The 12394-nt window shown below is 37.7% G+C and overlaps 1 protein-coding gene across 2 annotated transcripts in view; it reads left to right on the top strand.

Moving 5' to 3' along the window:
• The window catches only part of PDZD8 (PDZ domain containing 8), an 82452-nt gene that overhangs the window by 62764 nt on the left and 7294 nt on the right, over positions 1-12394 (top strand). For both annotated transcript variants that reach the window (XM_055560717.1, XM_055560716.1), the window contains one exon: positions 10519-10681. In XM_055560717.1, the coding sequence (XP_055416692.1) occupies positions 10519-10681 (163 nt within the window). The remainder of the gene's footprint in view (positions 1-10518; positions 10682-12394) is intronic.

The following is a 12394-nucleotide window of genomic DNA, read 5'->3' as shown; positions in this document are numbered from 1 at the left end:
TGGGGTCGCAGAGTCAGACACGGCTGAAGCAACTTAGCAGCAGCAGCAGCAGCATGCATGCATTGGAGAAGGAAATGGCAACCCACTCTAGTATTCTTGCCGGGAGAATCCCAGGGACAGAGGAGCCTGGTGGACTTCCGTCTGCGGGGTCACACAGAGTCAGACACGACTGATGCGACTTAGCAGCAGCAGCTAACAAAAAAGATGTGTACTTGTAAAGTCTTTGTGAGAGAATTTACGGTTTATCCCCTGTACTATTAATATATGCCTTTTTAAGAAACACCCATCTCTTTTAAAAATAATTTTTGTCATCATTTGGGACAAGGCATGAAAATTTACTTCTGTGGTGGCAGTTCTCTTTATCTGACAGATTATTTTATTTTTTATTTATCTGGCTTATGAGTTTTAAGATCTGTTATGATTTAAACCTTTATGAAGTGGTTAATTTTAATGCCAGGTCTTTGAAAAAGTTTATGGGAGTTGATAATTGTTTGCCAAGTGATAAAAACAAGACATTTGCCATATGTATGTTTTAAGAGTTACACTTTTTTGTGAAAAAGACGGTAAATTGTGAATTCTCTTTGCTGATAAGAGTTTGAAAGAAGACAGCTAATAAACATAGTATCTCCTCTTTTCTGGTTGAGTGATAAACGTTAGTGGAAAACAGTTGAGAATTCAGTTGAATCTTTGGAAGCAGCATAGTTACCCAGTAGTCTAGAGCCCCAAGACTAACTAATGGAGTTAGTGGAATCATCAGTTATGGTTTTGATTTTTAAATGTGATAGATGGTAAAATACACAGTGGGTGAAGGTGACGGTGGGAGGAATTGAGAGTAACAGTGGCATATGTACACTGCCATGTGTAAAATCGCTAACCAGCAGGAAGCTGCTCTATAGCATAGGAAGTTCAGTTCCTCAGTTCGATGCTCTGTGATGACATAAAGTGGTGGAATAGGGGTGTGGGAAGGAGGCTCAAGAGGGAGGGGATGTATGTATGCTGCTGCTGCTACTAAGTCGCTTCAGTTGTGTCTGACTCTCTGCAACCCCACAGACGGCAGCCCACCAGGCTCCCCCGTCCCTGGGATTCTCCAGGCAGGAACACTGGAGTGGGTTGCCATTTCCTTCTCCAATGCGTGAAAGTGAAAAGTGAAAGTGAAGTCACTCAGTCGTGTCCAACTTAGCGACCCCTTGGACTGGAGCCTACCAGGCTCCTCCGCCCATGGGATTTTCCAGGCAAGAGTACTGGAATGGGGTGCCATTGCCTTCTCCGGGATATATGGATCAGATCAGATCAGATCAGTTGCTCAGTTGTGTCCGACTCTTTGTGACCCCATGAATCGCAGCACACCAGACCTCCCTGTCCATCACCAACTCCCGGAGTTCACTGAGACTCACGTCCATCGAGTCAATGATGCCATCCAGCCATCTCATCCTCTGTCGTCCCCTTCTCCTCCTGCCCCCAACCCCTCCCAGCATCAAAGTCTTTTCCAATGAGTCAACTCTTTGCATGAGGTGGCCAAAGTACTGGAGTTTCAGCTTCAGCATCATTCCCTCCAAAGAAATACCAGGGCTGATCTCCTTCAGAATGGACTGGTTGGATCTCCTTGCAGTCCAAGGGACTCTCAAGAGTCTTCTCCAACACCACAGTTCAAAAGCATCAATTCTTTGGCGCTCAGCCTTCTTCACAGTCCAACTCTCACATCCATACATGACCACAGGAAAAACCATAGCCTTGACTAGACGGACCTTTGTTGGCAAAGAAATGTCTCTGCTTTTGAATATGCTATCTAGGTTGGTCATAACTTTCCTTCGAAGGAGTAAGCGTCTTTTAATTTCATGGCTGCAGTCACCATCTGTAGTGATTTTGGAGCCCAGAAAAATAAAGTCTGACACTGTTTCCACTGTTTCCCCTGTGTATACATATGGCTAATTCACATTGTTATACAGCAGAAACTAACACAGCATTGTAAAGCAATTATGTTCCAATTAAAAAAGAAAAATGATCACACACACAAAAAATGTGAAATCTGGCTCTAGCTCTTCAACGGCCTCATTGCTGCTTCTAATTGAGATGGACAGTAAACTGTTGGTCCCAAGCCTGGCTGTATTCTGTGCCCTGTAGCCATAAACAGATTGATCTGATACCTGGTATTTAAGCAAATGACCAGAAAGTTACACCTCTAAGACACTCTGTGCCAAGTATGTTGTACTTCGAAGTTTCCCTTGCAAACAGCTCAGAAACTTATATTTAATATAAAAGTTGTTCTAGTTTTAGAAATCTTGACCTCTCAAATATAAATCAGAGTTTGGGGATAAATCTTTAATCATAATTGACTGGGCCCCAAATATTCAGAATTTAAATGCCACATCCCAAAGCAAGCCAAGTAAAGGTGATCTGTTAAAAAGTTCAGTTTTATACAGGTGCTGTGTATGTATGTGTACAGGCTGTTGTGTCATTTCTCCTCCTTTCCCCCTACTTTACCAAAAAAGCTAGGAAATAGTCCTCATGATGTCTTTTTCAGAAGCTTTTTGATGAACAAATACTCAGAAGTATACATGGTCACAGTAATTCAAGGGTCTTTCACATAGATCCTTTTATTCTTTCTTGCATTTTTGGTTTTTTGCTCAATGTTACAAGCTCAAGTAACAGAACAGTTTGTAAAGGAGTTATATTGATGTGTTATTAAAATATATTCTCTTCTTATCCATTGTATAAAATTATGTCCCTATTAGGAAGGGATTTAAAAATCAATATGTTGTTTCCCAACCTCTTAGGTGAAAATAAGGCATCACAGCTGGGTCCAGGAAAGGCTAAAATTATGTCAGAGTGTGAGAGCTCTTAAAGGCTATCTTGGTGTTTTTACTGAATTGCTGTCCACCAGATAGGTACACATACAGTTAGAATTTTTTAACCTGAGTCCAACATTATTGGTGAAGTTAAATGCAGGCTGTCTGCAATCTTGTATGTATTGACTAGTGATTTAGCTCAGGTAATGGCGTTTAGTTAGTATGTGTCAGCAGTTCTTGACAATTGATAAGCTTTTTTTTTTTGGTATATCATGCAAAAGAATACTGGAAATAGTATTTCTGTTCCAGTAGAAATTTATCTTTTGGTTTCAGCAAAATTCAGGTCAATTGATACATGCTAAGCCACAGAGAAAACACTTTTCCATCCTACATTTTTTTTTTTTCTATTCCTATTAGAGGTTGGTATATTGATTATGTTTATAGCACAGTTAAAGAATTTCTTCATAACAGTTCAGAGTATAATCAACTACTAAGATACAAGTTATAGATATTAAAGCCCACTTTACTTAGCACATGAGGGTACTACAAGGGCAGGGAGCAGGGGTGTACTCCTGCCCAACAAGGATGTCTTCCAGCAGTTCCCTGCTCATCCCAGACTCTGAAGCCTACTGTGCTGCTCCTGGGGGCTAGGGACAGCAGCTCAAGCCTCATGGAGACCCTGAGGATGCAGCTTATGAGTTTGGAGATGCCTAGACCTGTACCCTTCCAAGAGCCTCTCTGTCGCTGACACTCCAGGACCTGGAGCTGCCAGCCTGGGGGTCCTCTTGTTATGGAGCAGGCTCGTGTGCCGAGACGTAGGAGCCCAACATTGACAACAGGTGTATGAATCAAAGTGAGGGTTTATTTGTAGGGTGCCAAGCAAGGGAGTGGGAGACAAATCTTAGATCCACTCCAATTTGGTCTTTGATTTAGGGGCTATTTTAAAGGGTAAGAAAGTCACAAGATTAATCATCACCTAGTGATTTAATTGAGGCATAGCTGATGTGTAAGGTATTATATAACTTTCAGGGGAGCAACATAATGATCACCGTTCTATAGGTTGTATACCCTTTATAGTTGTTCTAAAATACTGGCAGTCTTCCTTGTTGTGTGTGTGTCAGCCACTCAGTCATGTCCGACTGTTTGCGATCCCACGGACTGTGGCCCACCAGAAATCCTCTGTCCATGGGATTTCCCAGGCAAGAATACTAGAGCGGGTTGCTATTTCCTGCTCCAGGGGATCTTCCTGACCCAGGGATTGAACCCAGGTCTCCTTGCTGGGACTTCCCTGGTAGCTCAGATGGTAAAGCATCTGCCTACAATGCACGAGATCTGGGTTTGATCCCCGGGTCGGGAAGATCCCCTGGAGAAGGAAATGGCAACCCACTCCAGTACTCTTACCTGGAAAATCCCATAGACGGAGAAGCCTGGCAGGCCACAGTCTGTGGGGTCGCAAAGGGTCAGACACGACTGAGAGACCACTTTCTTTCTTTCTCCTGCATGGCAGGCAGATTCATCTTCCTTGTGCTGCATATATAATACATCTTTGTAGCTTACTTATTTTGTACATAGTAGTTTGCTGTTTTTTAACCCCTGGTGTTGGTGGTAGTCACTCAGTTGTGTCTGACTCTTTGCAACCCCATAGACTATAGCCTGCCAGGCTCCTCTGTCTATGAAATTCTTCACACAAGAATACTGGAGTAGGTTGCCATTTTCTTCTGCAGGGGCTCTTCCTGACCCAGGGATTGAACCCAGGTCTCCTGCATTGCAGGCAGATTCTTTACCATCTGAGCCACCTTTTAACCCCTACTCCTGTCTTGTCCCTTCCCACTTCCCTCCCCACTCTGGTAACCACTAGGTTGTTCTACATGACATTTCTTTTTTTAAACTGAATTATAGTTGATTTATAATGTGTGTTAGTTTCAGATATACAGCACAGTGATTCAGTTTTATATATGTATTTTTTCAGATTATTTTTCATTATAGGTTATTACACAATATTGAATATATAGCTCCCTGTGCTATAGAGTAAATCTTTGTTGCTTTGGTGTTTATCTTTTGTATACAGTAATTTATATCTATTAATCACATACTGTACGTCAGTCAGTTCAGTCGCTCAGTCATGTCCAACTCTTTGCGACCTTGTGGACTGCAGCACACCAGGCTTCCCTGTCCATCACCAACTCCCGGAGCTTGCTCAAACTCATGTCCATCGATTCAGTGATGCCATCCAACCATCTCACCCTCTGTTGTCCCCTTCTCCTCTTTCCCCTCTTCAGTCTGTCCCATCATCAGGGTCTTTTCCAGTGAGTCAGTTCTTCACATCAGGTGGCCAAAGTATTGGAGTTTCAGCTTCAGCATCAGTCCTTTCATTGAATATTCAGGACTGGTTTCCTTTAGGATGGACTGGTTTGTTCTCCTTGCAGTCCAAGAGATTCTCAAGAGTCTTCTCCAACACCACAGTTCAAAAGCATCAGTTCTTCAGTGCTCAGCTTTCTTTATAGTCCAACTCTCACATCCACACATGACTACTGGAAAAGCCATCACTTTGACTAGATGGACCTTTGTTGGCAAAATAATGTCTTTGCTTTTTGATATGCTGTCTAGGTTGGTTATAGCTTTCCTTCCAAGGAGGAAGCGTCTTTTAATTTCATGGCTGCAGTCACCATCTGCAATGATTTTGGAGCCCCCAAAAATAAAGTCTGACACTGTTTCCACTGTTTCCCCATCTATTTGCCATGAAGTGATGGGACCAGATGCCATGATCTTAGTTTTCTAAATGTTAAGTTTTAAGCCAACTTTTTCACTATCTTTCACTTTCATCAAGAGACTCTTTAGTTCTTCTTCACTTACTGTATATGGCATGTCTTAATCATAATTTTAGGAGTCAGGGTGTCTCTGGCTTATGATTCTCAGGCCAGGTGTTCCTCAGGGAGTTGTTAGCTAAACTTGCCCTGGAGAAACAACTTGAGTTTGTACTTTAAAAATGACATCTACAATGATGTTAGCAGTAATGACTAACTGCAAATCATTGCAGATGGTGACTGCAGCCATGAAATTAGCTATGACTCTAGTCGATTGCTGTTCAGTTAGCACAGGATTGGAGTAAGAGGTGACAAAGAAAGGAAATACAGCTTTAGATAGAATAACCACAAACTCAGTAAGGGAACTCTGCTTTAGGGGGACTTGGTTTTAGTGAGGATAGCACCCCACTTCTGAAGCCTCGAGTCCCCTTGAGCTGCTAGACAGGCCCCTGTCTATGGAAGAGGCAGGCTGTGTTGTCAGGAGGAGCTGCTGGTACAGTGCCGGCCCTCATGCTCCTCCCTTCTCTGACCCATCTCGCAGGCCCCAAGTCCCTGCAGGGGCAGGCAGCAGATGCCCCTGGCTAGATGCAAGCAGATTCCCCCCTACACTCATAATGTATTTGTAGCTGTGTAGTTAATAAATACAGCAATTTGAGTTTATGACATATTGTATATCATGGTCTCTAACACAGGGCCTGGTTAGCCTGAACATGTTTGAAAGTATTGGAGCTTTAGCTTCAGTGTAAGTCCTTCCAATGAATATTCAGGACTGATTTCCTTTAGGATGGACTAGTTTGTTCTTGCAGTCCAAGGGACTCTCAGGAGTCTTCTCCAGCACCACAGTTCAAAAACATCAGTTCTTTGGTGCTCAGCTTCCTAAAAGTCCAGCTCTTACATCCATACATGACTACTGGAAAAACAGCTTTGACTAGATGGAACTTTGTTGGCAAAGTAGTGTCTCTGCTTTTTAATATGCTGCCTAAGTTTGTCATAGCTTTTCTTCCAAGGAGCAAACGTCTTTTAATTTTATGGCTGCAGTCACCATCTGCTGTGATGCAGTGATTTTGGCGTCCAAAAAAATAAAGTCTGTCACTGTTTCCATTGTTTCCCCATCTATTTGCCATGAAGTCATGAGACCAGATGCCATGATCTTCGTTTTTTGAATGTTGAGTTTTAAGCCAACTTTTTCACTCTCCTCATTCAAAATATATGTTCTTATTTGTCCATAAGAAATACAGTTTTTTTATCTCCCTGCTATTGCTTTTCTTGACTTCTTCCCCTTTCATTTGATATGTCTTTAGTCTTCTATAGAGGGAACTTTCTAGTGGGATAGAAACATAATTTCGATAGAAATACAAAAACATTATTTTGTGAAAAAGTAGATATTTATCATCACTGTGCTGGTTTCTAGATTTCAGAAATATTAATAAAGACCATGCTTGAGCCCATTCTTCTCCTAGTGGGTTTGAACCGGCTGCTGTTCTCTTATTGAATGTTGACATCAGTCACCATCTTTGTCTTTTCTAATGAGACAGTTTTTAAAGGTTTTAAATTTTATGTGATCATAAAATTATTTTTAGCTTCTCAGTCTTGATCCTATAAAAGTAAATTAACGTTTGTACGATATAAAATAGTTTAATAAATTCTAATGTCCTGAATCAATGTTTGTTTCATGATATGTTTGCCTTGTTTGTTGAGCAGTATATTAAGTTCATTTACAGCAGATTGGTTTTTAAATTTCCTTTTGTATCCCATTTTGACTAGTGATGCCAAGTCTTACTAATAGGAATAATAATAAATACTGAAACTTTTCACAGCTCCACATATGAAAAAGACATGTCATTTTGTCAGTGACATTCACAGAACTTAATATTTGCCTAAAGTCATAGGCAAGGATTGTTGAAGACATTTTATTTCACCTCTAAGTATTTCAGTATGAATCTTCTAAAAATAGAACATTTTACTACATGTTCTGTTGGTGGATAGATGCTACAATAACCATCATCACACATAAAAAATTAATAATTCCTTAATTTGTTTGTCTATATTAAAATGCTCCCAATGTCCCATAATGTTTTTGTGAATTTTCTTTTTCCCCCTATTCTTACGTCTTACCAAGATTCACACATTGCATTGTGTTGTTACATCTCTTTAGTGTTTGTCTCTGTCTTTTTTAATCTAAATGCTTCTCTCCCCTTTTGGGAGATTATAAAAGAGTGATTTTTCAAATTTAATCATTCTTTCTGCATTTATTAACTGGCTTCTTTTAGGCAGGAATGAGGGAGAGGTAAAGAAAAACTTCCCTTTGAATGCTAAATAATTTAATATGTAAACAAATGGATAGGTGCATTTAAGAGCTAATTGCAGAAACAGAACTTATTACATAAACCCTGCATTTAAAGTGAAAGCTGTTGTTTTAAGAAAACCTCCAAGAAAAACAAAAGACTATACAAGACAGAAAATATAAAGATGTCCAGATTCTCAATAAATAATATTTATATAGTTATAATGTTTTAAACATAGCTGACTTTCAGTTAACCTTGATGGCTTAAAATAGTTTAAAAATGAATATAATAGTTATCAATTTTGATGATAGAGTTTAGAAAGTAGAAAGTGACTTATACTATTGACTCCTGGCTGCTTGAATCAACCTTGAATTCCTGAATCAATTCCACTTGATTATGATTATTATCTTCATCTACTAGTGAAATTCCCTAAAATTTTGTTACCAGATGTAAGGAAAATATTTAGGATTTCTGTTTTCACCTCATCATTTAAAAGTTTCTATTTTGTCATATATTTTATAGTACATGGTATATCCAATAATCATATAAAAATTTAAAATGTAGATACATGTATATAGGGGAGAATTATATAATTATTTTGCTATTCTTAATTTAAAAATAGTTTCACCCAAATGGACATGTCAGTTTTGTTTTAAAAGTATGGGATATTTGAGTGGTCTCGTAAACATTATCTTAAATTTTCATTAAAATAAAAATTTTGTGTGATATTCATTTTTAAATATTTTCTTTAAAATTTTTCTCAGGTTTTTAATTATTAGGGGTTTTTATACTTTATTTGAATCATTGTCACAACTTAATTGTAAGTTTTAAATTTGTGTATCAGAGAAGGCTGGAACTAATTCTGAAAGTAGATGGGTCAGCACTATTAGCTTAAAAGGAAATAAGCTTTTAATAAGAAAGGAGATGAAATAAATAATGTCTTAAGCTCTGTACCCTATGTATGAAATTAAGAGCATTTACTAATAATCACTATAAAAGTTGGGAGAAGGAAGTAATTCAGTATTTGCCCTTATTAATTATTCCTACTAAAAACCTTTTTTCCATCTGGAATGTTTACTTCAAGGATCATTTGAAATAAGAAAAGCAAAGGAAATAATGTGATTGGCAGGGAGAAAATAAATTAAGAGACTGAATCGTGCAGAAGCCTGTATTGGACTCAATTCCCTTCTCAACCCCACCATCCCCCATCTCCATTCCACTTGAGGAACAAAGAGACGAGATCACAAAAAATCACGTTCTAAATGTTAATTTTTAAATTTTACAGTTCTCAGACTCATACAGTTTAGCAGTTTTTTTATCCATTTACATCGTTAACTTTTTGAAAGTAGAAGAATTTGCATTCTTTTTAAGCTTTGGTACTCTGTATATTAAGAATATATATAGGTTCATGGATTTGAGAGAAAGTTTTCTTTAGGGCTTTATTAACTGAAAAATGCTTTTAACATTATAAGGTGATATTTACTATATCATGAGGCAAGAATTGGACCAATGTTTTTGGAGGTTTAAACAGAAATAATGTTTTATGGAAGGATTGTTTCAGTAGATTTTTTGGTAAACTTTTAAATAGTTAAAAACCTGACTACATTTCCCATTTCTTGAACATATTATTAATATTGGTAAGATTTTCCTTAATATAAAAATAACTTTTCAAAATCTATTAACACCCATATTAAAGAACAACTTTCAATAACATCATTAGGCCAGCATCATTAGGTAGGGGAATTGAATTTCTGGCTTTTAAGTGGGATTTATCAATTAAAGCACTACAGACAGTGATATATGTGGATATTAGCAGATTATTTGGCAGAGTCCTTCATGAGGTAGCTTGAAGAATAGACATGGCCTGAATGATAATACAATTAGACTGATTTATAATTTAGCTTAATAAACAGATTAAATTCTTGTCATCTAGAGGGTTGTGGTATTCTATCCATTTTTTAAATCAGTGATTCAAATGAGGACAGATAGTATATGTTGTTTTTTTAAATTTATAGATGATATGAGTCTGAGAGACATACTCCTAATAAATTGGATGGTATTTCTTTAGAAAACAGAATGATCTTGATGAGTTAGAACAGGATATTTCACAAGATAACTCTTAATAAAACATGAGCATGAACTCCCCCCCACCTCGAAAAATTTAACAATATACTACAAAAAATGGAAGTTCCCAAGCACATCTTAATAGATATTAATAGAAGATTATTCCCATTTTATTTCAAAAAAGCAAGATTCAGGATTATATTTATAATGGGATCTCAACTTTATATATACACACACACACACACACACACACACACATATATATATTATATATGAGAATACGAAATACAGCAGTTCTAGGAGTGATTTTCATTTTGCCTTATTTTCAAATTTTCTACAGCAAGCATGCATCTTTCCTAACATATGTAAGATAAGGTGTTTCATGTTTCCAATGGCCCACATGTGCAATCTAAGCATAGGTTAGTTTCTGTTGTCACAATAGAGATTTCCTACCTTTTATCGATCTGTAATAATCACCAAGGCGTAAAAGCATCAGCTGTAGTGCTCTGTGTGTTCGTGTTTTCCCGCCACCACTGTGAACCCACTGAATCTGTTTTCATTTTTTTCTCTTTATCAAAGGTTGAATTAATAAAGGGGAATTTACAAAGTGTCGGACTTACACTTCGTCTTGTCCAGTCAACTGACGGCTATGCTGGGCACGTCATAATTGAGACTGTGGCCCCAAATTCACCTGCTGCAATTGCTAACCTTCAGCGGGGAGATCGACTGATTGCTATTGGAGGTAATTATGCTGATGTGCAGTTTACTTGACATTTATCAAGAAAACCAGAGAGTAGATGTGGGGCTTTTTTCCTCTTCCTTCTTTGTTTCTATAAGCACATTACTTTTATAATGGGAAAAAATTCATTATTATAAGTAAAAATCTGAAGGAAGCCTTAAAAATTTGAAATAGGTATCATTTTAGTTCTAATGTATAAATCTTTAAAATACTTCCTCTTTAGACCATTTTCCTTCTTTTACTTCTCTGTTTTTTACTGAGTATGAAAGGGCAGGTCAACAATTATCTTTCTGTATGTTCACCACCATTACTACTCTGAGCCTAAAACTGACAGAATTAGCACTACTACCCCCATCACTTAGGACTAGATAATGAACAGGAGAGAGATTCCTTGTCTAACAGGGCATACCCGATCTATCCTGTGACCCCCATTTGCTGGCCGTATTGTTCCTTATTGGCCAGCCTTTGGTTGATGGACTGACATTCAGAGTGCAGCCCAAATCACTGTCACTGGTAGAAAAACGTGTCACCTGCATGCCTTCCTGTCAGTTGCATTGATATAATAAAAACTGCAAATCTATTGATTGGCAGATCATTTGCTTGCATGTAAATTATCAATAAGGCTAACTTACGGACACCAGTGGGGAAAAGTCTAAACCTCTTCAGATCTTTGTAGTGCCGGGCCCACCCATTCTAGACTTGTCAAGAGATTTTTTAAACACATGGTTGGTTACAGTTGAGCTTTTAAAGGCTATGTGGAATATTCTGTCACAGCTAAGACAATAAATAACCAGGTAGGTTAGTTCCTAAATTAAGGAGCAGTTGTCTTTGGTTATATGTCAAAGAAACTCTGCCTTTATTTTAATTCACATCCATCATGACAATAAAATAATGAAAATTTTTTAATTTTCAAAATATTGAAAAATTAGAATTTGAAAATTTTGAAACAGTGCTTTTCAAAGTCTCTTGTGTATTCCAGTCACCCAGGCATGGTGTTAAAATGTGGGTTCTGACTTAGTAGATCTGGGGTGGGGCTCCAGGTTCTACATTTCTAACAAGCTCCCAGATGATGACTCTGGTCCACAAACACCTAGGATAATAAGGCTATAAAATAGGCCTCATCTGTTACATAGTCATTTAACATAAACATAACAGTTATCCCTCAGCCAAAAATCACAGTTCAGTATAAATTTTTTACATTTATACATACCCTGTTTTGATTTTACCTACAGCATAAAATTTTCCTTTTTAGGCCCTTTTATGGGAGATTTTTGTTTTCAATTACACAAGTCATAAATATCTATTATCAAAAGTAAATCCAAGCAATATAAATATAGATGGGGTGAAAAAACAAAAGTCACCTCTTCATGTCTAACATTTGTTAAAAATTATAATATTGAGATAAGGGGCAGGTATAATACACATTCTTTTTTTTTAATCACTGTACTTCATTTATGCACGTATGTATCATTTAAAAAATATTTAGTAACAGGAATGGTGATAGTTGAAATAAGACTGACAAAATGTTATAGCTTAAATAGCTCAATGATGGAGTTCATTTTACTATTTCCTCTGCTCTTGTGTATATTTGAAATATTCCAAAAGGAAAATAAGCCAAATTTGGCTGGCTGGTTCCAAAGGATGAGTTTAGATTGATGTGAAGTTGTGCCTACCTCAGATCTTCAGACGGACTTATTTTTTATGTCAGACTACAGT

This window comes from Bubalus kerabau, chromosome 22 (assembly GCF_029407905.1).
Source record: "Bubalus kerabau isolate K-KA32 ecotype Philippines breed swamp buffalo chromosome 22, PCC_UOA_SB_1v2, whole genome shotgun sequence".
NCBI lineage: Eukaryota > Metazoa > Chordata > Mammalia > Artiodactyla > Bovidae > Bubalus > Bubalus kerabau.
This window is presented reverse-complemented; position numbering and strand designations above follow the sequence as displayed.